This window comes from Anguilla rostrata, chromosome 4 (assembly GCF_018555375.3).
Source record: "Anguilla rostrata isolate EN2019 chromosome 4, ASM1855537v3, whole genome shotgun sequence".
NCBI lineage: Eukaryota > Metazoa > Chordata > Actinopteri > Anguilliformes > Anguillidae > Anguilla > Anguilla rostrata.
The window spans coordinates 64429591-64454039 of record NC_057936.1 but is presented as its reverse complement, the minus strand read 5'-3'; the positions used below and the strand labels follow the sequence as shown (position 1 = coordinate 64454039).

Sequence of the window (24449 nt, the reverse complement as noted above, 5' to 3'; positions counted from 1 at the left end):
GGGACGCGAATGGAAAAACCAGCCAAGCAGGCAGATAATGGAACGCCCTCATGCAGACAAAAAAGCTGCTGACAGCAGCCGCGACTCACAGAGCCAGCATTCAGAGGCCAAGCTGAAGACAGGGGACATCGTTTTCGTCTTTTTTTTTTTGTTTCTGTGACAGAAGGAGGCAAGCGGTGAAATGACAGTGTGACTCACACAATTCCAAAGTGAGCGCCTCTTTTCAGTTCTCACTATAAAAAAATTTAAAAAAAGAGATTCTGTCATAAAATTGTGCCATGACTGATCCAGTGGGTTGCCTCGCCTTCTGATAACTAAGGACGTGACACATTTGTGATTTTACTAATTTTGTACAAAGGTTCTACCTGTTTAGTGAGCAGGTATGAAACCAAAAACAGAGGCATAAACGCTAAAAACAAGTAATGAGGTCCAGGTCCATGTTTCTAACCATTACACAGAACCCATGCTAAGAACTAAACCAAGACCTGAAATCATCATTAAATTATGTACAAAATTTCCTTTGTGACTAATCTAGCCTGATACGCTCGGTAGGTTTGGGAAGGCACAACTACACACAGGTGGTGTTTCCCTGTGTAGGATTTCCTGTGCATGAAGAGAGTGAACCCTCTCGAGAATAAGAACCTGACCTTTCTAAAAAAAAAAAAATGAAACACAGGAGAAGAGGAGTTTAAGTATGATGAGAATATGTGGAGCGTTGCTGAAGAACCCTGCAGAGGTTCATCCCAGCAGGAATAGAACATTTCTGCCGTTACCTAGGAAACGGCTCCAACCCGCTGCCGGGCTCCCCGTCTCCCAATCAGAGCCCAGGTCTGCTGCTGTAGAGACACCTGACCCGGGAACACTGCATCATCACATCACAGTCACTCAGCAGACGTACCGAAGTGGAGAGCATCAGCGTTACTCTCAGAAACACAGCGCCAAATGATATTACCAAGACGAGCACAGAGGCCCGTTTAGCATCACGCAAGTGTCATTTTCACCTCAATTTGCGTTGCGGCAAAAGGAAGGTGCAGGAGCAACTAGGCACACAACCTCCTCACACACCTACACCTGCAACGTCACCCGAAAGGGAAAGAGAGAGAGAGCGAAAGAAAGAATACGTGAAGGGGGTAGACAGAAAGAGAGAGAGAGAGAAAGAAAGAATACGTGAAGGGGCCAGTGAGAAAGAGAGAGAGAGAGAGAGAGCGAAAGGCAGAATAAGGGGATCAGGGGAGCCACTGAGGAATCTGGAGTACAGGGAACAGCACACAGGCCAGAATACACACCCCACATCTGGGGTTCGGAGGCCAGAATACACACCCCTCACATTTGGGGCCCAGAGCAGCAGGCTCCTCCCATCCTCAGGGAGCATGTGTGAAGAGGCTGATCATCACACCCCCTGCCCACCCCCCAACGGAGCCACAGGAGGCCGGTGGGAAGCAGGCCCGTTGAGTTCCCGGTGTGTGCGTTCTCTCCCCCACCCTCCCCCCCCCCCCAACGGAGCCACAGGAGGCCGGTGGGAAGCAGGCCCGCTGAGTTCCCGGTGTGTGCGTTCTCTCCCCCCCCCCCTAACGGAGCCACAGGAAGCCGGTGGGAAGCAGGCCCGCTGAGTTCCCAGTGTGTGCGTTCTCTCAGAGCACGCCGCGGGCCACACGGTGGTCACGCGAAACCCAAGCGCCCCGCCCTGCCCGCAACCGCGCCTCCACCCGCACCTGCGCCCGCGAGCACACTACACCATGGTCCAGCGGGGGCGCCTGCTGTGCCACGGCTGCTCAAAATCTGCGACACAGCCGGCGGGAAAAGATCCCGTCATTATTACGAGGATGGAGGGAAAGGGGGAGAGGAGGGGAGTAGAGACAGAGAGAGAAAGTGGCGGGGGGGAGATAAAAAGTGAGAGGGAGAGAGAGAGAGACAGGGAGGGGGAGCGGGGTTGAGAGAGATTGTGTGGGCGGGGGGAGAGAAAGTGTGGGAGAGAGGGAGAGAGAAAGAGAGAGAGGGAGAGAGGGAGAGAGTGTAGGGTTGAGAGAGATTGTGTGGGCGGGGGGAGAGAAAGTGTGGGAGAGAGGGAGAGAGAAAGAGAGAAAAGGGAGAGAGGGGGGAGAGAGAAAGGGACCAGGGGTAGAGACAGAGAGGGTGTGGGAGAGAAGAGAGAAAGAGTGGGAGAGAGGTAGCAGGACAGAGAGAGAGAGAGAGGGAGAGGGAGAGGGAGAGAGAGCGACACTACACCTACAAACTCAGACAGCACCACCTGCCAGTTTATTCAGGCTATTTATACTGATGTGAGGAAAATGTCTGTGTGTTTACCCACGTAAATCCTCCTGAAACCTGACAATGAATTTCAGTCCCCTGTAGGGGACACGAGACTGGTCTTAATGTCAAGAGCCATGTATTCTATTCTATGCTGAAACCGACACTACAGGGGACATCGAAAAAATAAAAAATTATTTGACTGCAACATGTTTTTGTCATCCATGACACTTGTATTGTGTGTGTGGGGGGGGGAAACAAGCTTTTATTTTTTTTCAAGCCTCAGTCTCAGGAGGTTTGAACAAGCACGAAAAAAAAAAACGAATGATGTGATTTTTTTCCCCCTTGGTTTGCCCAACGCAGGCAGACTACTGTACCAGAACCGTATCAGTATCAGAATTTTCTCTCCATTTTCGCTTTAATTGGCTCCCGCAAGAATACGCTTGCGTTTCAGACCTGAGTAAATATGTACTGTAGTTATCCGTAATCAGCTCTAATCCTTTCATCTCCCACAGCAGTGGTGTGGAGGGGGGCCGTTCTGCTCCACGAGCCGACAGAACCGCGTGAGCTACAAACCGCGGCTTCACGTAATTACGGTTGGTCTGAGCTAAACTGCATTCCTTACATAATTACGACAATGGTAAGACTGAGGAGAAGGCGAGAGTTGTAATGTTTTGGGGTGTAAAGTGACTATCTGTGCGGGTACAAGTTGTCCCAGCCTCCTCCTGGGCATGCTGGACACCTCCGTGCACGTGCTCAGGGAATGCCTGTGCACACAGTGCTGCGATTTCTCTGACCAAAATTCAAATTTAGATTTTTATAAGAGCTGTTTTTTTTTTTTACTGGCAGGCCCAATTCTGAATGGGTGGGTGGAGCCTGCTGTTCATTTTAAATATCGGCTCATTGGTCATTCTATTTACATAATATACATTTGGTTTTTATGGTGAGGTCACACAAAAGTAACAGACTTACTGTGGGAGGGCCCTGGAGGAATAACTTAAGCAACTGGCATGCAACAATGACCTCATATGCACATGCACATGCACACGCACACACACACACACACACGCACGCACGCACGCACACCAGCTTTCCATACAAATGTGGGAAAAAGAATGGCCTGCATTCAATAAACATGTGTTAGCTTTAGGCATTGTTGAACTTGCCAAACTTAGCGTTCAAAAAAACACACAATCTTGGTTTTGATTGACAGCCAAGACTGAGGGCAAATAATGCCTGACTCCCAGGTCCTGCACGCTGGGAGGAAGAGGTCACCAGAGGTCACTTCCCCCCCCCCCCGGCCCTGATCGATGCATTTCTGCAGCTTCAGCTGTGTTTCTACACGACACAGACCGTGTCCTCTGCTCACACTCTGCCAACACACAGGGTTACGAACGCATGCACACACGCATTCACACACATGCATGCCTGTATGTACGTACGCACACGCGCGCGCGCACACACATACAAGCACATGCTCATGCACATGCACAGGCACACAAACACACACACACACACACACACACACACATACACACATACACACATGCACACATGCACACATGCACGGTCACACACACACTCTCACACATACGCGCACGCACACACAAACACACACACACCATCCTGGATCAGTCCTTCTTTCAGTAAAGATCTTACAAAGGGGTGCGAAAGCAGTGGTAATGTCCTCTACCGGCTAACAATTGAAAAATAACAGAACATTACATTTAAAAAAATGCTTAATTTGTTTTATTTCCTTGGCAGGGTTTCTGGCAAGAGTGAAAATAAAAATGCTTTATTAAAAGTAAGTCCCAGGCTTTATGAATAATGAGTGTAGTGCAGTAAAGGCTTACAGTGTAAGCAGCCTGAGGCACGTCAGATGATTTCCCAGAAGGCAGCGGGCCTAATAGCACACGCGCGAGGAAGCGAGACCGCGGCGTGGCACGCGGGAGAAAACACGCGTCAGTGCCGCGCGAGCGCTATCGAGCGCTATCGAGAGCAACCGAGCGCTATCGAGAGCTATCGAGCGCTATCGAGAGCAACCGAGCGCTATCGAGAGCTATCGAGCGCTATCGAGAGCTATCGAGCGCTATAGAGAGCTACCGAGCGCTATGGAGAGCTATGGAGAGCTATCGAGCGCTATATCTCCCCTGTCCACTGGCGCTCCTGTGCACGCCACAGCTCGGCTACGCGTGACGATGAGAGCGAAGGCTTCGCGGACTTCCAGGCTGTGGTTGCCAGATTTGAAAACCGTGAACCCGCCCAAAGCGGGGAGTTTCACCTGCCCTTACAATAACATACAAAAAAGGGAAGATTCCCGCCCAATCTGGCAACATTGTTCCAGGCACGCGCGGTTACACGGATGCGTGCCTACATGCGTGCGCTCGTACATGCAAACCAATGCACACACGTGCATGCACAGATGGGCCAGCGTTCCACCATATGAGCATATGCATTTACACACGCATCTAATATTCAAATACATCGCATGGTCACATGTGCAAACATGATAAACAAATGCACATGCACACAACGGGCAGACTCTCCAAAATAGCTCCGCTGATCACTGAACCAGCGACCGCTCCCAGCCTCCCTGTCTTTCTTCTACTTCATTTCCTTCCTCCTCTCTCTCTCTCTCTCTCTCACTCTCCTATTCCACCTGTTCTCTCTCCTGCTCGCTCAAATTTTCTAGCAAATTAAAAATGCTTTATTGGTGTGACATATTTAAAAATGCATATTGCCACAGCATAACAATCTCTCTCGTGCCCTCCCTCTCCCCTTTTCTCCCTCCCTCTCTCTCCTTCTCTTCCCCCCTCTCTCCTTCCTCCTTCACACTCCCTCACTCCCACCTCTCTCTCTCCCCTGCCCCTCCCTCCTCTTCTTCCCCTTCTCCCCCCCTCCTCTCCCCTCCTCTCTTCCCCTCTCTCCTTCCTCCTTCACACCTCACTCCCACCTCTCCTCCCCCTTGCCCCTCCCTCCCACTCTCTTCTTCTATCCTTCTCTCGCTCCCACCCTCCTCCTAACCCCTCTCCCCCCTCTCCCCTCCCCTCTCCCCCCGACCTCCGCGCGCATCGCTTCTTAATCACGTCGTTCCCGCAGGTCGCCGGTCCCCGTGTCCCGTAAAGTCGGGCACGCCGTGTTCCACAGCCCGCGCCGCCGCTGCGACGGCATTTTAAAATGGGACCCCGCGGCAACGCGCCAACCGAAGAGAGAGACACCGGGCCGGCGACTCCTCTCCCGCTCAACACCGCCGTCAGAAAAAAACATTATTTACAAGACCCGGCCCTTTAAGAGCTCCCGCACCCGTTCACCCTGTCGTCTGGCCCCCGTTCTCACACCGTGCAGACACTGAGATACTTAAAAAAAGCATCACTCACTTTTCTGTGCTCCATTGATCTTGCCTGGTGTAATTGAGCCTGCCAATATGACCAGAAGGCGGGGCTCTGCACTTTTTGAGAGTATTTCATTGGTTCCACTACACCAGACAAGACCAGTAAAAGCGTAGAAAAGTATTTTAATCCGAAACAAATACGTATTTGACCCAGGTCTGCTACAGGAAGAGTTCTCAGGGATCCCAGTCCTTTGCGTGAGTGATTAAGTTTAAAGGACTACCCTGCTCTCACTACACCAAACTCCTGACAAACGCACAGGCTCGGAAAAGCGGGGTTGCCAGCACCAGCAAAAATCAACGGAGATGATGTCAAGACTCCCCCCCGCCCCTCAAATGTGACAGAATGTTGACAGCTGAAGTAACGTAATCAATAACACTAGGGGGCGCTCCTCGGTCCCGTGTGCACCGAGCCAGGCGGTTCCTGGATAAAGCACGCGGCCTGCAGTCGGGCTCTCCAGCTCGCAGGCCGAGGCACGGCGAAGGCCAAGCGGTGGAGCTCCGCCTCCCAGTGAGTCACCGCTCCGCTAACGCGAGGCTCGGCACGCCTGAAACCAGACAGGCCAGGGGAGCGTCCACACCGGGGGGGGAGGGGGGCATGTCTAACCTGTCCTCCCTTAAACCGTTAAAAAGGGGTGGGGGCAGTGGGGGGTGGGGGGGGGGCACTAATGGTCACGCTTCTATTTCCAGAGACCTCACAGCGTTCAACGGGTCAGAATATCTTTGAAGGTGGGCCATTAGGTGTAAATTACACTGACAAGGACACCACAGACACTCCCCCCGCCCCCCGCCCCGTTGGCTGCCCTTGACTTCATACGGGACGATAAATATTTATTACCGAAAGGACCGGTTTCACCGGACGCCCCCGCCGACCGCAAGGACAGGTACGAGACCCGCTTCCAGGAAAAGCGGTTACCGGGCGAAGCGGCCCGTGACGTTTCGGGCGAGGGGTCGAACCCGAGCGCGGCGGTGAGGTCACGGCCGTAATCGAGGGAATTAATCTGGGGAATGAAACGCGCTCGTTCGTTAAGAAAAGCCCTTAGGTGTTCGGAATGAGGGTCAGATTTCTTGGCTCAGTAGGAGATGCCTCGTTCTCTTTCTCTGTCTCTCTCTCTCATACTCACGCACACACGCATATGGACACACACGTACACGTACACACACACACACACACACACACACACACACACATGCACAAACACCTACACACACGCAAACACACACAAACACGCACGCACACAAGCACACACACACACACATGCACAAACACCTACACACACGCAAACACACACACACGCAGGCACACATGCACACACACCCACACCCACGCACAACCAATCCGCTACTGCACTATACAGACAGGGCGAAGAACAAATAAGTCAACTGCTCATTGTGTCAGAGACATGCCATAAAGTTATTAGTTTTATATATCACAGAGGGACAACAAGAGCCTCAGCAAGCGGAGGAACGGGAAATTCCAAAGGAGACAGGCCAGCAAGATGGGAGGGAGAGAAGGAGAGAGTGTGCGCGTGTGCACGTGTGTGTGTACGTGTTTATGTGTCTGTGCGCATGTGTATGTGCATGTGCATGTGCATGTATGATGTACTGAAACCTTTTTCTGCCTGCCAAGCTTGAGTCCTTTTTTTCTTTTCTCTCCCCTGATTGGGAGCAGACAAGAGAGAGAGCGAGAGGAAGTAAAGCAGCAAAGCCGGGCTTTTAAGGGAGAGGTCCCAGAGTTTCAGTTATTGTAGTTTTGAGTGCTTTTAAGTACTGTCTCGAAAAATGCCAGGCAGGTTTTAAAATGTGCACACAACTGCCCTGAAAGGGTCAATGTCACCGAGCAGACAGAATTTCAGTTTCCATGAATCCACATGCAAAATGTCAGCCCTGAAACCTGTACATTATCCGTAAAAAAAAGGCCCATTCCGGACTCCTCAGTGGTGGTACGGAGCCAGGAACTGGTTAAAACCGAGCGGTTCCATCCTGACAATTTTTCCTCCGCCAAAATTTTCGCGATAATAAAAATACCTGCCGTGCTCAATCCCGTCCGTGACATTGACTTGGTGTTTGGTACACACGGGTAAATCCTGCGGCGGGTGGGGGGGGGGGTGGTCCTTCACCTGCTCAGGCAGAAATATAACCCCATTCACAACACTGCAGAGCTTCCAAATAAAAAAATAAAAAAACCTAACGTTCTGACATCGCCACGGAGACCACAGCACAATGACCTCACAATCGCAACGGAAGACCATCGCCGTTCAGAAGAGCAGGGACTGAGGACTGCAGCTCGTTACAAAACAGCAACACTCCCCTACCCATAATTCCACTGGGAATACAACCTTTTTTCGACCTAGAAGCTAGAGGCGAATTTATTTTGACATCAACAATGGAGTCGGACCAGAGGGGCCCGCCTGCCCATCCCTCAGCTGCCCTCTCTCACTCTGTAAGACCCTCTTCGTGATCTTCGTACCAGAACATTTCCCCCAAAGTCCTTATTTCAGATTATGAAAAGCCTCACCCGGAGAGGCCTGATTACTTTGATGGTTCATTATTTTCGTCTACAAGGACAAATTGGTCATTTCAGGCTCCGGCCATGAAAGGTCTGAACAGCCAAGATAAACGGCTGCAAATAGCTGTGAAATCTGCCTGCACTCCCGACAGCCTCCCACAACACATGCTGTCAGATGGCTCTCATTCACACAGACGCACACACACACACAAACGCACACACACAGACACGAACACGGACACACACAAACGCACATGCACGCATGCACACACACACAAACACACGGACAGAAACACGGACACACACACACGGGCATACAGACACACGCACACACGTATGCATGAACATGGATGCACAGACACACATACACACACACACTATTGATCAGGAACTTAAATAAGACTCAAAACATGGTCCACTTCTGTTAAGTCTCCTCACACAGTGTGACAACAGCCGAGAAACGAGCAAGAATTTCGAAATCCGACACCAAACAAAACGGCCCAAAAAGTCAACAGGTGATGACGCAGAATTTCAAGGAAATTATTGCTGAGTAAACAGTGAATAAACAGTTCAAACAGACCAGGTACAGCCAGGCGGAACAGATAAACACGGAAATGTTAAATAGCGTGCCGGGACCACACCCAAGGGTTTCGCCGATAATGTACCCTCAGCGGGCAGAGGTGCCATCTCCTGTCGGCCAATGGCGTGCAGAGCACCGAGCCGCTGACCCCACCCCCACCCCCGACAGAATACCTGTTCAGAGTCTAGTCTCTGCTGTCTGTAAATCAGATCAGCTTTAACAAGACTAGGAAACCTAGTATGTGGCTGGACCTAACACACGTGATCCGGCCGACCAATGGTGCAATGTCACAACTCGGCCGACCAATGGTGTAACTTCATCACTCACTCAGTCACAGACATTTGCGTTTGTAGGGCTGGCCCCGCTGTTGCGGTCCAGCCAAAAAAATACCCCAGGAGTGTGGTCAGGCCTCCGCACAGCCAGCGGCCACCAGGGGGGGCAGTGTTTCCGCAGGCCACACAGAGGGGGACAGGCAAGGGGGGGCTACTTACTCAGTACATACAGGGAAAGCGTGATCCCAGACAGGCAGAACCCCTCGAAGAAGCGCAGGGTGCTGAACATGGGGGCGTTGACGGAGAAGGCCACGGACAGCCCGAACACCAGCATGAACAGCACCGAGACGATGAGCACGGGGTGGCGTCCAAACCTGCATCGGGACAGAGGACAGGCCGTTACCCAAAACTCACACACGACAGGACAGGCCGTTACCCAAAACTCACACACGACAGGACAGGCCGTTACCCAAAACTCACACACGACACGCACATATACACACATACACACACACATATACACACACGCGACACACACATACACACACGCACATATACACACACGCAACATGCACATATACACACACACACACGCGACACACACACATACACATATACACACACGTATACACACATACAAGCAACACACACACACACACACACTAGCACACACAACACATAACACACAACACACACGACGCAACGCACATAACACAACCACATACACACTCTACCACACAAACAATGGACACATTATGAGAAAATGTAGGACAGTCAGCCAGACAGTCAGTGCAGTGTTCTGATGCATGCTTTATGACCTTAAAATGGCGGCAGGGGTGACCAGTGGAGCAGCACTGTATGGCTCCAAAATCATGCCGACACAAGACACTGCGCACACACACACACACACACACACACGCACGCGCACCCCCGCACGAAACACACGCACACACACACACACACACGCACACAGGCACGCGCGCGCACACACACACACACACACACACACACACACACACACACACACACACAGAGTGGTACAATTGTTCGATTTCTGCAGCAGCCCACTCACTTAGTCTGGATTTACGCACAAAGATAAACAAAAGTGCATAAAACACACAGTAATATTTAATGACAAGAACAGGCCCATTACTCGCCTGCAGCCGAGAGAGACTATGTAGGACAGCAGAGAGCGTGCGGCACAGCAGACACGCACGAGGAGACCACTTACCAGTCGGCCAGAACCCCCATCACCAAGTATCCAAAAATGGACCCCACCAGGAGGGAGAATTTTGCTATGTGAACTTTCCACGAGGAATCGCATACCAAGTGCCACTGCAGAGTGAGAGGGGGGGAGAGAGAGAGAGAGAGAGAAAGAGAGAGACTGTGATTAAAAGTCCCATCACACTCGTGAGCAAGAACTCCATCAAAAGTAAATACGTAATGCATTACAGGCATTTAGCAGACACTTTTATACATGCATCGAGTGGGAGTTACACAACTTTTACATTTATACACAGCATCAATTTATACAGCTGAACATGAACTGAAGCCATTTAGGCTAAGGGTACAACAGCAGTGATCTACCTGGGAACTGACCTGCCCCCTTTAGGTCACAAGTCCAGTCCCCCCACCATTACAATACACTATAGCAGCAGTGAATTTAAAATATTTCAGATGCAGGCCAGGTAAGCCACCAAGGTTTTGTGCTGTGCACCATATAACGGTAATTCATTCACAGCATTATGGTAATTAAGTACATAAATGAGGAAAACACGAATGATGCAAGGATGTGCAGTCCACCCTTTAAGCGTAGGCTGCTAGATGTTTTTTTTTTTTTTTTTCCTCTGGCATGTTTACTATTTTGAGATGGCTGCTAAATTTGAACGTAAACAACATTGCTTGTGACGTCTGCGTACAGGGTGCTGGAGCGCATATGCACGCTAGCCGTGCCTAAGCAGAGCCCCGCCGAGTTCACGCGTGTCTGCCTGCCAGCCCGCCAGCCCGCCCGCTCGCCGGGCAGCCGCAGCAAGGAACAGGCGGCTCTTGTCGAGCAAGCAACACCGCTAACTTTTAGTGACAAACGCAGCCCGCGCGGACAGGGAGCGGAACACTCCTCGCCGCAGAATTCCTCGCGGGCGCGCGCCACAAACACAGATTCGAGTGTTTCGCACGGCACATTCCCGTGCGAGGAAGAGCCCGCGTTGGCTTTTCTCTCTCTCTGTCTCTCCGCCGCCCATTATAGTGCTGGCGAATTGTGCACCAGCGGTGTCCAACGGGGGATTCTGTTCCGCGCTTCAGGAATAGAGAATGAGTCACGTATGTGACTGTGAGCAGATGAAAATAAAGCGCCCTTTCAAAATAGGCTTTCCGAATTGTTGGTCTCTGTTACGGGAACTCCAGCCACCACACGCGGATAATGAAATATCAGCTTGGGTGGGATGAATAACGGTCGATCAAGAGCTGCATTTACGAGCCCACCAGTACACAAAAAAGGGATTCTGATCATGCAGCACAGTAGAAATTAAAGCCAACAGTAAAAGTTTTAAAACCTCACCAAATGAGCCTCATTCAGTGTTTGACAGCTCTTATGAACCAGTTAACCTTATTTTTTCATCTTGATACCGTCTGACTGGTATAATATAGGTATAATATAGTAAACATGATGCCACTGTATGTTTTCAAAGGTCCTGTAGGCTACGAACCAAGGTGTGGTGGGTGGTCATTATGACCCCCCCCCCCCCCCAGGCCCTGTAGCTGGATAAAACGTAAGAAAATACACAACCTTTATTTATCTTTTATCTCTGATTTTTTTGTGGGGGATTATGGAGGCACTTTCCAACACGAACATTCACTAACCTCAGTCTCTAAAATGAGAAGCTTCTCAGAAATTTCAAATATTTAGAGATAGAAGCTAACAATTTTGGAGACATTAACAAGGCCACACGCAAACTTTTCTATTACAATAATTTTGTGTCGGTTTAAACCGCTGGGGTCAATTTGACCCCAAAACGAAACAGGCATCATGAAATCTCAGCATAATAGGCGGGTTAAATGTCTGTCCAGATGACTGTAGTGTTTGCAGCAGCCTGGAACCCCGCCGTGGCAACAGCTGTCGGAACAAACGGACAAAATGTCCGCGCGACAAAGAACTGAGAAGAGCGGGGAAGGAGCTGGGAACAGCACACTAAGGTGGAAAGGTCCAGAAGGCCGTCCTGCAGGACAGAGACCGACTGACCATCAGCGCAAAAACGGGGTAAAAAAACCCCAAAAAAAACAACAGCTGCTTCAGCCTCTGCTGTAAGTAAGTTAGGTGTACAGTCCTATCGTCCAGTTTCAAAATTTTACCCCTGCTTTAAGTTGGACGGGCAGTAACGCCAGCGCACGAGGGCATCAGAAACGTCCTCCGCCTGGCTTCGGACGGAACGCACTGCGGGCTTCCGGAACTCTCTGACGACAGAGACGGCCCGTTTCGAGTGCGCGCGGTGCTGCTCCTCCGGACTCAGTCCCGCTTTCATATACACCGACTGCGTTCCATTAGCAAAATCACCGGGGGGGAGGCCAAAGCACAGCGGCAGAGAGGGAGGTTCGGATACGCTCCAACTGAATAAAAAAAGTTAACTCCCTCCCCACCCCCCAAAGTGATTTGGAAAGTGCTTTGTAAAAAGAAAAAAAAGTGAAGGGCAGGCCTTTTAACGAGATTAAACGGGCAATACGGAACGGGTCTACATCAAAAGGGTGAAACTGCACCGAAAAGCGAAAAGCACTCTCTATTAAATCAACTTAACACATATTTACTACTTCCAGTCGACATAAGAACCCACTGACCCCCTCCCCCCCCCCATCATAAAAAATCCAGCATGGCTTCCTCACTACCAAGTTTCCAAGGCAATAAACAATGGTTTCAGGATTAGAATTGTGAAACTTTTAAGAGCAGAAAACAGGCCCCAAAATGACCCAGGTGGTTGACTAAGCCTAAGGGGATGTTGCAGTTTGAAGTATGAAATATGAATCGGCTTAATTATGCGAGAGCTGGCAGTGAGGAGGGTAGCTACGGTCGCCGCGGCAACAAACGGAGTCTCAACGGTCTTTGGCTCTCCCCCCCCCCCCCCCCAACTTTTTAAACAGTGGAGCTCCTCGTGGCCGGCCGCCTGCGTTCAGCTGCACTCAAACTCAGCGTCCTGGGCCATAGCGACCAGGCGCCGCCCCGACCAATCAGCGACGGGCCCAGGGGACGCTGGGATTGGCGGTCCACGGAGCACCGCCCGCTGTTTTGGTCTCTGAGAGAGCGTCCGCTTTTCAGCCACGGCAGCCTGACTGCTGCTGGAAACGATTTACAGGAAGGAAGAAAACCCACCGTCTCCTCCTCCTCCTCCTCCTCCTGCTCCTCCTGCTCCTCTTGCTCCTCCCCCTCCTCCTGCTCCTCCTCCTCCTCCTCCTGCCCCTGCTCCACCTCCTCCTCCTCCTGGAGGACTGCTTATGTAACGGAGTTTTACGTCTTTAATTGGCTTTTCTGAAGAGACGACCCGAGCCGTGAATGGCCGCGCCTGGGGTTGGCGGCCATAACAAAGACCAGAGCGTCTCCACACGGCGAGGAGAGATTAAGGCCTTTTCATCTCGAAGAACGGCGGCTTGCGCGCGGACGTGGATGCAGCGCGGTCTAATGCGACCGGACAACCGTCGATCGAAAGGCCCCCAGGGGCCCTCAATCATAAAAGGCTGTGGCTGCAGTTTGCGGTTCTTCGAAGACGGCCCAGAGCTTGACGCGCGTGTGGTGGTGGGTTTCTGTTCCTGCACACTATGACCTCTGCGCGGGTAAATAAAAATCCCATCGGTATCTATCAGTCTCTCAGCTGAAGCAAAGCATCAAATGAACACACCTGGGTTTCACTCTCAGGGAAAAAGGTGCGAAAAAGTGCTTTAAATAAAAGGTACAAACTCTTGTCACTGAGGTGGTACCCTATAGGCACATACATCTGTACACTTAGCCAACAAAACATAATTCATTTGCACCGTTTTTTTTTTTGCTTGTAAAAGGAAATTATTGATGCCCGAAACTGAACTTTATGTTACTTTCAGGGTACATTTGGGAAATTTGTTCTTTAAAGAACAAAAATGTACCTCCTGTGCCATTATTTCTGAGAGTGCTTCAACACTATGGTGGAATAACAATTGGTGAAAGAACAGAATCAGAGGCTTTTCTGATGATGTAACGGTTTATTGGCTGGGCCTATTCATCTAATTTTAATCAAAACCCATCCAATTAAATAGGTTAAACTGAAGTTTGCAGATGTTCTACACATAATCACAAACACACATACAAAAAAAAAAACAGCCAATGGTTTTCCAGGAAATACTGTCGGGAAATCGAAATCCTAAGTGGTGGACGTCAATTAAAATTCATCTGCCAATTCTGTCAAGTGCGAATCTGCAACAGCTGCGACTACACACACGCATGAATCCATGTGTGCATGCATCCACACGCACACACCCTCACACAAACACGTGACCTCTTCTTTGGCTCACGACCAACCTTTTCACAAAATCTTGTGCAAATCTGTGAATCCATTCAGGAGTTAAGTGCCTTTTTGTGATAGGCCACGCCCATCGCCACGCCCCCTCTTAGTCAAGCAGCCTGAAAGTTACTCAGATGTACCTTCCGGTCATGACCAACGTCCACGCCAAATTTCAGCCTCCTGGGGCGAAAACTGTGGCCGCTACGGGGTGGGACACTTTTGTTGACCAACCGACCAACCAACCGGCCAACCGACAGACAGAGCTATAGAGCTGCGGTCGCAGCTAAAAACATGCCATCCGAGCGCTGCAGTAGGAGCAGAGAAAGCAGCGATTCCCGCTGCACAATCTGAAGAGTGAAACTGCGACAACAGGGCTAAGAAATCCGTGCTGCTTACCGATTCACACAGGAAACTGCACATCGGTCAGCTCTGAGTCACGCTTTTACCGGGCAGAATATTTCCTTTTTGAAGCTTATTATTCACTGCGTTTGCACGTTTAAAAAAAAATTCTGCTCTATAGCCTCGGGGGACGCCAGTCGTGAGTTTGCCCATTTCCCTGAACCCACATCGGTGCCAACGCATACGCAAGGGAATCCCATACTTCCCAAGGCTGAATCCCCCCATACCCCCCCCCCCCCATACCACATACCATATTTGACTAATCTCAGGCTATTTATATTCTTTTATTTCACAGGGGCCATGTGTAATGAATGTCACAAGGTGAAATACGATGCGTCGCACCCGAGTTAGCTACAGCTCATTTCCACCTGAAGGTCCCTTGGCATTGTCATAACACAATACACACAAACAAAAACAAAACAAAAAAAATCAAGTACAAAAAGAAGTTGATATGTTAATATTGTCTGGACCAAAAAACAAATTTCCATACGATACATAAAAGTAAGAATAGACGTAACTATAAAAATACAGGAGTAAACAGATATTATTTTAAAACATATTCTAATGTTGGCAGCTCTGACGTGCCTTTATCCAAGCTTCAGTCGATTGGCTGAATGCGTTAACATTGCAGCGTGTCTAGATGTCACTGGGGAGACTATCCCATTAAGAGATAGCCTTGCGAGACAAAGCAGATTTACCAAATGAAGTGCAATGCTATGGAGGTGTATGACTCCCTCTAAATGAGGATCTAGTGTGTCTGCTATTGCCATCTGAGCAAAAGGGTAATAAATCTTTAGAGAATGAAACGAAAATGCTTCCTCCTCTAATTTAAATGCCTTGGACACAGTTTACCGTAGGGCTTTGCGCTTTGAGCTAAATCATTAACCCATCATTGTCTGCTATATAAATGGTCTGGATTGACTTCATTACATCTGCGTAGATTGAGCCACTGGTATATATTTATTTATAAAACAATAATTGGTCCATTTCCTTCATACCTCAGCTGTCTCCTAATTAGAAATAAATATAGCTATCACCTCTGCTCTTGTGATGTGATGCCCTTTAAAGTTGGGTTTCAGATATTTTGCACCTTACAGTTTAAATAATTTTCAAAAAACCTTAAACTTGACAAACTACTTCAATTGACTTCAAACATGACTGTGACTGTGTGACTGAAATATACTCCTGCTTTTAACCTTTCCTTTTTAAATTAGCTTGTACTCTAAACTGATATTCAGAAATCTTCTTAGGTCCTTAACCTGTGAGATTATCAATGTTCCTTTGAAATCAGTTTGCCATTTCACTATGATTCACTTATGGCTTTAGCCTTTTCTTAGTCCTTTAAAAATGATAATTATAACTTTCTGAGCCAGATTTCAATGCTTTTTTTTAAAAGAGCTTCTTCGTCATCTTCCGTAAGGTCTCATTTTGCCAGGTCGTATCATGTCTTCTAATAAATCTGAATGTTGTCTTTTACCCTTTATGGCACAAGTGCGTGATTTGAATGTTCTTCACTCAACATGCCAATGCTGAAGATACCATCACCCCTGGTAGCTGAAAGCAATGGAGTTCTAGAACATTGAACATTGAGCAAAAAAAAGCCTACTCTCGAAAGGGTCAGGTTCACTTTAACAATACCCTACGGAGTGTTGCGATGCCATGTCTTTCCCAAATTTGGTCCAACAGCCCTGCACGTTGCGCTGTGTGGTTCCAGTCCACAGTACACTAGCTTTTGGAAAGAGCACTTTCTAACCTGACATTTGCATTTAGACTGAAAAGGTAGTACCTGCATAACAGGGTAGTGCCTTCAGAAAATCTCTGCTGATCACAGTTGTTCTTTTTTTTTTTTTTGTCCCCCCCCCCCCCCCCAAGGTACACCAGGTAAAGAAATCTGCCATGACACGGGGAGAGGAACATAATGTTTCTCCCTCCCCACCAATAGTCATTCATCAGGAAGTCAGACCCCAGGGCCAGACAGTGTTGCTGAATCCAATCCAACGACCGGGCCCTTCTAGTTTTTTTTCTGGAAACAAGAGGCCTTGCTTCCACATTCGAACACTACCCACTGCAAAACAGCACTGCAGTGCATCTAAGTACATGCACTGGGGAGCACTGGGGCAACTTCACTGGACTCAGATTTTCAGGTCATTGGGGCATTTTTTTGGAAAGTTTGGAAAGTTTGGAAAGTTTGCCGTAACTGGCGGAGTTCACTGGAATGAGATTTTGCCTGCGTGAATATACAGGCACAGAAAGCAATGACTAATAAACGGCAACAACAAGAGGGAAAAACAATAACGAAACTGCACTGCAGCTGCGCGGAGGTATGAGCAATTCCAGCGCTCGGATCGCGGAACGTCTGTTCAGGAGCAGGACGTCTGTTCAGGAGCAGGACGTCTGTTCAGGAGCAGGACGTCTGTTCAGGAGCAGGACGTCTGTTCAGGAGCAGGATGTCTGTTCAGGAGCAGGACGTCTGTTCAGGAGCAGGACGTCTGTTCAGGAGCAGGACGTCTGTTCAGGAGCAGGGCGTCTGTTCAGGAGCAGGACGTCTGTTCAGGAGCAGGACGTCTGTTCAGGAGCAGGTCGTCTGTTCAGGAGCAGGACGTCTGTTCAGGGCAGGCGTCTGTTGGTCAGGACGTCCATTAAAGCAGGACGTCTGTTCAGGAGCAGGACGTCTGTTCAGGAGCAGGACGTCTGTTCAGGAGCAGGACGTCTGTTTGAATAACGCTGTTTGCTAAGGCCGATTGTCTCACATCAGGAAGTCAGCAAAACGTCCAACCCGACTGTAGTAGTTTCTCCTTAACCCCCCCCCCCCCCCCCCCATCTCCTGCTCATTATGTCCATTCTTATCCATTCCGGTCACTGAACGCTCGCATGGCAGTTAAGCTCCACTAATAGAATCTCCGTAGCTGTGCGTCTCTCCCCCCTCCCCCCCCCCCCAAAGAGGGTGAGAACACTGCAAGGGCGAGCCCTGTCACTCCTCATCCATCACATCAATATTTCAGCAGGTAAACAAGTTCCTCGTGACCGCCGCCGTCGTCCTCTTCTGCCCAACAAAAGCTTTTTTCTGTTCCAGAACGTTCCCATCCAGCGGTTAAACCGCTTTGCCGTGGGAGCTGGTCAGTGAGCCAATCGGCAATGGCGAAGGAGTAGGCCGGTCAGCCGCTCGGCCAATGAGCAGCGGTCACGCAGCGGTCGCATACGCAGTTTTTACCGTTAAGTTAACTCGGCGGAAAAACGCCGCGACACTTCGCCCGTTAAACGCGTCGTCTTGTCTTCTGATTGTGGACAGAAACGAGAAAAAAAAGCGCCAGGGAAGAATTTTAAATCTTTCAAAGAACATTACATTACATTACATTACAGGAATTTGGCAGACGCTCTTATCCAGAGCGACGTACAACAAAGTGTATAACCATAACCAGGAACAAGTATGACGAAAACCCTAGAGAGAGTACCGTCAAGTGCCAGGAACACCGCATAGTTGCAGCTTGGACCCTGAAGGTTAAACTGATTAACACTAAACAACGAGAACGGCAACAACGCAGTCTATGGAAAAAATACAAGCAGTAGTTAAGACAGTTAATGCACCTAAGTCACCTAAGAACGTTGACATAAATCCGCCAGAATCGCTTGCCAGACGTTAAGGACAAAGCGTCACGGCGACAGCCGGTTTAAACTCCCGGCAGGACGCGTTTCCGTGCGGCCGCGAAGCTCATCGCCGCCTCCAGTCCCAACCGCACAGGGCTACCCAAGCTCCCTTCGTCAGGCCGTACTTCTGCGCTCCCGCCACTGCGCTGTGACACGAATTTCACACGTGAGCGCTCGGAGTGGGCGGACGGAATAGCTCTCAGATGCCGAAAACGCTGGATCGAATCCAAGGTGCAAGAGTCAGCTGACAGAGTGTAAGCATTAAAACACAGCCGCCTGAATGTGAGTAAACCTTAAACACCTCTCTTTACATTAAGTAGGAAACTGTATTCAATTCGACATTCAAGCGAATACTTCGCACAGGGTTTAAAAAATTTAGCCAGAACCTCGGAGCGCTGATTTTGCGTGGGGATACTCAAATACAAAACCCTCTGGCTGGTTTTCCTTCTTCCCCTCTGTTCAGGGTCTGCTTTAACTCTGACACTCCAAGCGAGTGTAATCTCTGGCCAATCGGCGACATTGCTGGACTGACCTATCAGGCGGAAGAGAAAACCATTACTGACTTTGAGGACTGACTTTGAGTACACTAAGTGATCCAGTGAGTGACTCCCAAGGAAATTACATGCCAAGGTCAAAAAGGGTTGAGTGCTTTATTTTGACGAAGCTGAAGGGGTAAAGGGCGTAACCAACGGTGGGGCGTGAGGAAAAGCTCCCTAAAGGCCACGCCCCCCCCCATACCTGACGAGCGCGGGCCCGTGCGTCACGCCTTCCCACCCAGAGCCGACCGCCTGCATCCATTTCCACCACCCCCCTCTTCCCCATGATCCGGGCCCCGGGTGCAAGAAAAGCAAACAAACAGCACATAAAGAACCTGCGCACGGTAAAGGCCAAAGGACGCTTCTGTGCAAACAGGGCCCGTCAATCATCCGCACGCAGGGAAGCTATCCAAGGCCCGCCTGCCTGATACGCCGCTAAGCACCTGTCACTCAAAAGTGGGGGGGGAGGAGGAGGAGGAGGAGGAAGAAGAAGAACCACCACCACCACCACCACCTCCTTTTTGTTTTTAAGTGGAATGTACAGTGAAAACTCCAAAGAAACACAGCCCACTCTTAGATGGAAAGACAACAGAAAGCCAACACCAACGCTTAAGCTGAAAACAATACTATTTACTCCAATACGAGTGTATATCGCATGACACACTCAGTAAACGGCACTGGGCGAGCGGGCATGCGCTTACTTAAGCAGAAAATAATCTGATGTTCGGACACGGGTTGCGTGGGAACGACGTTTTGTTTTTTTTTGTTTTTTTGCACGTGGAACCCGGAAGGTTTCGCGTTCATAACTGCGACCGCGCCGCTGCTTCCTGCGCTTGCGCCCTTGAGTCAGAGACGAACCCGACTGCGCAAACACGCCCCAACTGCGCAAACAGACGCCTCGATGAGACACCGGCGGCCCTCTCCCCGAGGCATCAGGATGTCCTCTGAGGAAAATAAACACGGGAGAGACCCCAGCGTCTCCAGTTTTTTATGTGGCTTAAAAACTGTCGTCGCCTCCCTCTCCACCTCGGCTGAGGTGGCGAGCGTCCTGGCGCAAAATGGCCGCCGGGCCTCACCCCCCAGGTGTGTGCTACACACACACGGGTGGCGGTTGGGGTGAGTTTCCCGCTCATCGCCGTAAAAAGTGCTTTTGGTCACCAGCCGGTGAGAAAAGCGCTAAATAAATGCAACAAACAATAATAATAATAATAATAATAATAACAATAATTTAAAAAGCGTCTAAAGCTACATCCACGCTATTCTGTGCTACATCAGGACGGGGGCCTGTACGGAGAAGGTCCCATAGCCGGACTATACCGTGGTGTCTACACGCACAGCCACCGATGAGAAACACTGCACTTCCTCCTCAGGGCCAGGAGGGGGCGAGAGGGCAGTTGAAACCAGTTCATGCCCTGCATATAAATTACATAGATTTAATGTCATGACAACTAGAGGTATAATAACAATTATAATTAAAGGATGACCTGACTCTGACAACAGGAGAAGACCATCATTCCTTCAGCTATTAAATTAAATGAATGAGTTTCCTTTTCTGGATAGTGAAAGGGAAATCAGATCATGTTACACCATAATCCAGTATGTTATGAACCATGAGGTTCCTTTGAAAAAAATTAATAGACCACAATCGGGTCAGGAAATCCTAAGAACTATAGTTGCAATTAATTGAAGTGGCTTTCTATTTGTGGCCAGTGTCAGGGTAATCAAATAATTCTGGTTTGGGATGCAATTGATGTTCAGGCCGCAATTCAGTTAGGCCAAATTCATTCAAAAGAGCAGAAATCCCTGTGAACTATCAGTCTCATTCAAAATGGAGCGTTAAACTAAAAATACGCAGGTGTGTGAAAAGCACAAAACTGTTTCTAGGGCTGATTTCCTTGCATCAGAAAACTGGAACTTTATGCAAAACATGCTTTTTTTCTCTGGACTGCAGACCTATGGATGAAGTGTATTAACAAGCTAGAGGGTTGTCACCAGCGGCCTCAGAACGTTGAGGAACTTACTCAGTGTAACCATAGAGACCAGCACAGTCTCAGAGCATTGAGGTGCTTTACTCAGTGTAACCATAGAGACCAGCACAGCCTCAGAACGTTGAGGCGCTTACTCAGTGTAACCATAGAGACCAGCACAGTCTCAGAGCATTGAGGCGCTTACTCAGTGTAACCATAGAGACCAGCACAGCCTCAGAACATTGAGGAACTTACTCAGTGTAACCGTAGAGACCAGCACAGCCTCAGAACATTGAGGAACTTACTCAGTGTAACCATAGAGACCAGCACAGCCTCAGAGCATTGAGGCGCTTACTCAGTGTAACCATAGAGACGAGCACAGTCTCAGAGCATTGAGGCGCTTACTCAGTGTAACCATAGAGACGAGCACAGTCTCAGAGCATTGAGGCGCTTACTCAGTGTAACCATAGAGACGAGCACAGTCTCAGAGCATTGAGGCGCTTACTCAGTGTAACCATAGAGACCAGCACAGCCTCAGAGCGTTGAGGCGCTTACTCAGTGTAACCATAGAGACCAGCACAGCCTCAGAATGCTTGAGGCGCTTACTCAGTGTAACCATAGAGACCAGCACAGCCTCAGAACGTTGAGGTGCTTACTCAGCGTAACCATGAGACCAGCACAGCCTCAGAACGCTGAGGTGCTTACTCAGTGTAACCATAGAGACGAGCACAGTCTCAGAGCATTGAGGCGCTTACTCAGTGTAACCATAGAGACCAGCACAGCCTCAGAACGTTGAGGTGCTTACTCAGCGTAACCATAGAGACCAGCACAGCCTCAGAACGTTGAGGCGCTTACTCAGTGTAACCATAGAGGCCTGAATGGCAGAGCTGTGCTCTTCTGTGTTTATAGCAGGCCTTCAACTGCAGGTCATCGTGGTAAGCTCATATTACTTTCCCTATGAGTGAGAGATCTGAAAGGCTTATCTAGGTTTTGGATTGAAATGAAAATGACCATGCAAAATGGTGCAAGTCCACATTCAAACACCAAGTGAAGAGAGGACCAAGTGATAATTTTCTTTCCCACGACACCAATATGGCAATGAAAAAAATAAAATAAAAAGAAAAACATGTTTGAGTTTCTCCAAAAACAAAGCCAACTTGTATGTAAACCTTTGGTAAATATGGGCCCTATTGTAGCACTCCGTTCATCCAGCGAGACTGTTTCAGCAAAACCAGTTTCCCTTTACTTGACTTGCACGCGGGAAGCAGGTAACACTTCCGTGCATAACATTACTGCACAGTACCTCGCGCCTCTGCGTTACCTGATCCAGTGGCTCACATATTCATAAAGTCAGTAAAATAATTTGCTACCCGTGATCCACTTTTGTCATATTTAATTACACAAGGTTCGCTAGTGTCCTCACGGCCGTCTATGAATATTATACGGAGTACCTTTTAATATATATATTGAGTTTTTGGTATCATCAAACATAATACACGCTGCCCAAGCGAGAGAGATGCCTATACAGTACATTTTCAACAACAACAAAAAACGAATTTCTGCCCGTCGCCCGCGTACCACGTGAAGGGGCGGCTAACAGCGTTGTAATAATGTTGAGCGTGCTGCGCTGTCAGTGGTGCAGGTACCGCGTCCTAAAACGCGTCTTCTTGTAACCATGCGAAGCAGAAGCAGACACGACCATTCAATTGAACAGACAGTATAGCTAATTACACACTACGAGTGTGCCTGAACGGCTGGTGCGACAACAGCGTGGTTCTATACACCGCCGGCTACAGACCTTACCTTGGTAACCACATTTTCTTTCAGTCCCGTCTGCAGCTCGAAATTCCATTCCTTGCACGTGCAAAGGGTATCATTGGTTTCACCCTGAGTGTCATCGCTGTAAAAATACGGCACAGGTGCGCTTCCATTTGTAGCGTTTAACGACAAGGAACTTCCTGTCCAATTCCCATGGGTGACGGGCGGGTGCACGCATGTGTTATTTGGCTGACCTAGTAGAAAATAATCAGAGAACTGGCTAAATCCAATAAATAAAGCCGGGATCCACGTCAGCAAAATGAACTGCTTCTGGTACCTCCCGAATCCTCCGAGAAACGGCAACACCGAGCCGTCGATCTGCGATAGCTGCCTCGGAAAAGCCGGTTCGGATGACACAAAGCCGTTCTCCTGGTGGTCCTCTCTTTCCAGTCGGACCACAGCCATCGTGCTAAATTCGGCGGTATACAGGAGCCTCTCCGTTATACTCCGTTACTGTAGCCACTCTGCGTCAATTCTTCATGAAGAAACGCCAGCCGAAATGTACTGTAACTATTTTTATGCTTGAAAATTATAAGCTTTTCTGATAGACCAGGAAGCGGCTTGAAAGCTCTCCCCGGTCCCCCTTGAATTGAGCTGGATACACCTTCCTTCTCAGGCTGACAGCGGGTTCAAAATATGACACCGTTGCAATCCCCGGTGAGGTGCGGATACGGAGATGCACGCGCGGCTGTCCTCGTCACCATTGCTTTCCATTTGCTTAACACATCGACAAGTCGCTGAGTGAGAGATACCGACGTGTTAACTGTTCCGCCAAGAGTCCAAAAGTGACACCGCAAAACCGACCTCCTGCCGTCGGGAGCTACAGGTAACACACCTGTATAAATTTAGACCTCTTGCAGGTGCGGCAGTCATAGTTCAGCGTCGCACCAACGCATGCCATCTCATCCAGTTTGCATTCTATCGTAGTGCAGCCTTAGATGTATCTCCGAAGATGCAGAAATTGCTTGCTGCTCAGAGCACAGCGGTGTCACTGAGAGCTTGTCTTTTTGTCCGGTGCTTCAGTACACCCAGCAGCCGCCTACATGCAGCATCTAACACAAAGCCCCTCCCTCGTTGGTCACCCAGTGCGCTCTGATTGGAGGGACCGCGCGAGACGATTGCACCACCAAAGCACAATGGGGTATGGTCCTCCAGTAGTAACAAAGACCGTCTTTGTGTTGTCTTTTTTTCCCTTAAACAGCGCGATATCCCCAAAAATGTTTTAAACGATCAGCTTCAGATATTGTATTAATCTATGGTTATGAAGGATTTGGAGGTTTTCGAAACACGTTGTGGCACGGAGAGAATTTTAATCGCAACTTAACAGGACCAGGACCAGGACCACTGTCTCAGTGACAGCGATGCCCAACGGCCTCCCAGTAGAGTGAACATTCAACACAATCTTAAGAAAAAAGATCGGAGTGGTGGTTCAAAATTGATATTCCGGTCGTTAATGTGCCCAATTGTCACGCAGGAAATCCACATTTTATGCCCGAGAGAATTTTCGATCAGTGAGGGAAATGTAATATTTGAGAATTTATTCGATAGAGCACAATTGATAGCCTTGATATT

The 24449-nt window shown here is 49.2% G+C and overlaps 1 protein-coding gene across 1 annotated transcript in view; it reads right to left on the bottom strand.

The window, feature by feature from the left end:
• The window catches only part of LOC135253971 (solute carrier family 22 member 23), a 42497-nt gene extending 18593 nt beyond the window's left edge, over positions 1 to 23904 (bottom strand). Inside the window, exons 1-3 of the mRNA XM_064333876.1 lie at positions 22863 to 23904; positions 10228 to 10331; positions 9216 to 9370 (exon numbers count right to left, since the gene is read on the bottom strand). Of these exons, the coding sequence (XP_064189946.1) occupies positions 9216 to 9370; positions 10228 to 10331; positions 22863 to 23282 (679 nt within the window). The 5' untranslated portion in view covers positions 23283 to 23904. The remainder of the gene's footprint in view (positions 1 to 9215; positions 9371 to 10227; positions 10332 to 22862) is intronic.
• Between the last annotated feature and the right edge of the window lie 545 nt (positions 23905 to 24449).